At 54.2% G+C, this 3,808-nt stretch overlaps 1 protein-coding gene across 1 annotated transcript; it reads left to right on the top strand.

Moving 5' to 3' along the window:
• Positions 1–202: 202 nt before the first annotated feature.
• GPR135 (G protein-coupled receptor 135) lies at positions 203–2,127 on the top strand. The gene has a single exon (XM_042940643.1). It carries the CDS (start codon positions 378–380, stop codon positions 1,902–1,904), a length of 1,527 nt encoding a protein of 508 aa, XP_042796577.1. The 5' UTR covers positions 203–377; the 3' UTR covers positions 1,905–2,127.
• Positions 2,128–3,808: the final 1,681 nt, after the last annotated feature.

Below are 3,808 nucleotides of genomic sequence, written 5' to 3'. Positions count from 1 at the left end.
CCGCTTCACCTGGCCCTCGTATAAATGAAGTCCCTTGGGGGTGGGGGTCAACCTGGCCCCCGCTGAAGCCCAGACTCCCTGGCCGGGTAACCTCGTGGAGGAGTGATGTTGTGGGCCGGCTCTTCGGAGGGTGCTTGGTCGGCGTCCCGCCCCGCGCTCCTGCGTAAACACCGTTCCCTCGGCAACGCCTAGAACCCACGTCAAAGGATCGGCCGGGTACGGGGCGACGGGTACGGGGCGACCGCCACCCCTCCCGCCGACCCGACTCCCGGCAGAGGCCTCTGGCCCCAGCCCGAGCCACCCGCCCCCCCCCCCCCGGGCTTGCGGCCGCCTCCCCCCGTGCGGGATGAACACAGCCGCGGCCGCCTCGGGGCCCCATGGAGGAGCAGCCGTCGCCGCCGCCGCCGGTCCGCCCGCCAGCGAGAATGACCTTGTTGGGCAGCCCACACCCCGGAGCCCCCTCCGCGGCCGGCGCACCTGGAGGGACTTCCTCCGCGGCCACCGCGGCGGCCGTGCTCTCCTTCAGCACCGTGGCGACCGCGGCGGCCGCGGCGCTGGGGAACCAGAGCGACGGGAACGGGGGCGACAGCACTGGCGCCTCGGCTGGCGGCGGCCTCGGCGGGCCCCGGGCGGCGGGGGCGGCGGGGAGGCCGCCGCCGGGCCCCGAGGCGGCGCCGCTGCTGTCGCACGGCGCGGCGGTGGCAGCCCAGGCGCTCGTGCTCCTGCTCATCTTCCTGCTGTCTAGCCTGGGCAACTGCGCGGTGATGGGGGTGATCGTGAAACACCGGCAGCTCCGCACCGTCACCAACGCCTTCATCCTGTCTCTGTCCCTGTCGGACCTGCTCACAGCGCTGCTCTGTCTGCCCGCCGCCTTCCTGGACCTGTTCACGCCGCCAGGGGGCTCGGTCCCCGCCGCCGCCGCCGCCGCCGCCACCGTCGCCCCTGCCGCGGGGCCCTGGCGCGGCTTCTGCGCCGCCAGCCGCTTCTTCAGCTCGTGCTTCGGCATCGTGTCGACGCTCAGCGTGGCCCTCATCTCGCTGGACCGCTACTGCGCCATCGTGCGGCCGCCGCGGGAGAAGATCGGTCGCCGCCGCGCGCTGCAGCTGCTGGCGGGCGCCTGGCTGGCGGCCCTGGGCTTCTCCTTGCCCTGGGAGCTGCTCCGCTCGCCCCGGGAGCCCCCGGCGGCCCAGAGCTTCCACGGCTGCCTGTACCGGACGTCCCCGGACCCCGCGCAGCTGGGCGCGGCTTACAGCGTGGGGCTGGTGGTGGCCTGCTACCTGCTGCCCTTCCTGCTCATGTGCTTCTGCCACTACCACATCTGCAAGACGGTGCGCCTGTCCGACGTGCGCGTGCGGCCCCTGACCACGTACGCGCGCGTGCTGCGCTTTTTCAGCGAGGTGCGCACGGCCACCACCGTGCTTATCATGATCGTCTTCGTCATCTGCTGCTGGGGGCCCTACTGCTTCCTGGTGCTGCTGGCTGCGGCCCGGCAGGCCCAGGCCGCGCAAGCCCCCTCGCTCCTCAATGTGGTGGCTGTCTGGCTGACCTGGGCCAATGGGGCCATCAACCCTGTCATCTACGCCATTCGCAACCCCAACATTTCGATGCTCCTGGGGCGCAACCGGGAAGAGGGCTACCGGACTAGGAACGTGGACGCTTTCCTGCCCAACCAGGGCCCCGGTCTGCAGGCCAGAAGCCGCAATCGCCTTCGAAACCGCTACGCCAACCGTCTGGGAGCCTTCAGCAGGATGTCCTCTTCCAACCCGTCCAGCGGGATGGGAGGGGACTTGGCCATGTGGGCTCGAAAAAACCCAGTTGTGCTTTTCTGCAGGGAGGGGCCCCTAGAACCAGTGACAGCAGCGGTCAAACAGCCTAAGTCTGAAGCTGGGGACACCAGCCTCTAAGAAAGGTTGGGATTCACAGCTTGTAAAGGCAAATTTTCAGCTGCACCGTTTGATGATACGGGATTCTGGGGGAGAATCGTGTATTTCATAAAGCCAAACATTTAAAAACGAGACAGAGGGGGAGGCTTACCCCTTCCCCCAAACAACATACAAGACAATGTGCCCTTCTTCAAAAGTGCCAAGTGTAAAATGCAAAAATTAAAATATTAAACCACACAACCAAGCATTGTGAACTGTAAGTGCCAAAAATGAGAAAAATAACATTCACAATTACTGAAAAGCTCATATTATAGGAATCACACTGTGAAACAAACAAAATCACTGAATGCAACCAGGATTTGTTCAAATACAGAGAGTTTCAGGAAAGGATGGAGACTTTCAGAATCACTTGAAGGCTCCCCTAAATCACCAGAATTCACCAAAGTTGAGATTTTTAGACCTTGCACCTCTGACAGGTGCTTAGGTTGGGAACGAAAAATTCTTGTCCTTACACGTTTTGGTGCGCTTCCTCGCACCCCGTGTCCCTATAATCTTTGTGGGAAATTTTATATTCATAGACCATTTTAAACCATTTTTGGATTTTGAAAGGTAGCTTATTACCATAAAATCAACCATCTGAAGGGCAGATAGAAATATGAAAATAAACAAATGTGGCTGTTTATAAATGTATTCCAAAATTATACTGAAAAAAATTAATATCCCTCATTGTGTCCCCCAAATTATCTGCCCTGGGAAGTTTTGAGGCTTTACCCTTACTCTAACCTGATACTTTTGTTTCTAATCACATGGGGGATGCTGTTCGTAGAGTGCTTTTACATTTTTAAAAAATAACTTTCATAGTAGAAGATCGTTGCCTTTTGAGGTAAATTTGATTTTCAGATGCAGCCAAAAATGTAACTTGAAGTCAAGTTGATTGAATCAGGTAAGTAATGACACTTTTTCATATATATAAAAAAATGAGAGCTCTATAAAATAACAAGACTGGGGCACCTGGGTGGCTCAGTCGGTTAAGCGGCCGACTTCGGCTCAGGTCACGATCTTACGGTCCGTGAGTTCGAGCCCCGCATCGGGCTCTGTGCTGACAGCTCAGAGCCTGGAGCCTGTTTCAGATTCTGTGTCTCCCTCTCTCTGACCCTCCCCCATTCATGCTCTGTCTCCCTCTGTCTCAAAAATAAATAAACGTTAAAAAAAAAAAAATTAAAAAAAAAAAAGAATTGGTGTTTAACAACATTAAACATTTAAAAAAAAATAAATAAAATAAAATAACAAGACTGGCTTTCCTATGTGGCTAACTGAGGATGAGTACAATGAAGAATTCTAAAAATATTTTGAGAAGTGGCTGTATTCTTAGAATAAGCATAGAGCTTTCCAAGGGCATCATACCCTTCTACATTTGGAAGTTTGATTATATTTATGAAAAAAAAATGAATCATTGCTTTTATAGACATGATTTGTCTAAACTAACATTATTAGAAAGGGAGAATAGATGTGGTGTTATTGCATATAATAGAATATTAATAATTTGGGCATAAGGTCAGAAAGTAACTTCAATCAAGCTGGAAATATTTTCAGAAATGTGAAAACCAAAGATGCTTCTTCTTTAAAAGTTATTTATTTATTTATTTTTAGAGAGAGCACAAGTGGGGAGGAACAGAGAGAGAGGGAGAGAGAGAATCCCAAGCAGGCTCCACACTGTCAGTGCAGAGCCTGATGCAGGGGCTTGAACCCATGAACCATGAGATCATGACCTGAGCTGAAATCAAGAGTCAGTCGCTTAACCGACTGAGCCACCCAGGAGCCCCTAAGACAAAGACGCTTAAAAGCACAATTCCAGGTTTGTGTGTCTGAAATTTTGCACATTAAATGCCACTATTCACAGAATCGTTTACTCAGAATTTTGAAAG

Source organism: Panthera leo, chromosome B3 (genome assembly GCF_018350215.1).
Source record: "Panthera leo isolate Ple1 chromosome B3, P.leo_Ple1_pat1.1, whole genome shotgun sequence".
NCBI classification, from domain to species: Eukaryota; Metazoa; Chordata; class Mammalia; order Carnivora; family Felidae; genus Panthera; species Panthera leo.
The sequence above is the reverse complement of the archived record's forward strand: the minus strand, read 5'-3'. Positions and strand labels throughout refer to the sequence as shown.

Coding starts and splice junctions, on each gene's coding strand:
- GPR135 (XM_042940643.1), top strand. CDS start 378: ATGGAGGAGCAGCCGTCGCCGCCGCCGCCGGTCCGCCCGCCAGCGAGA.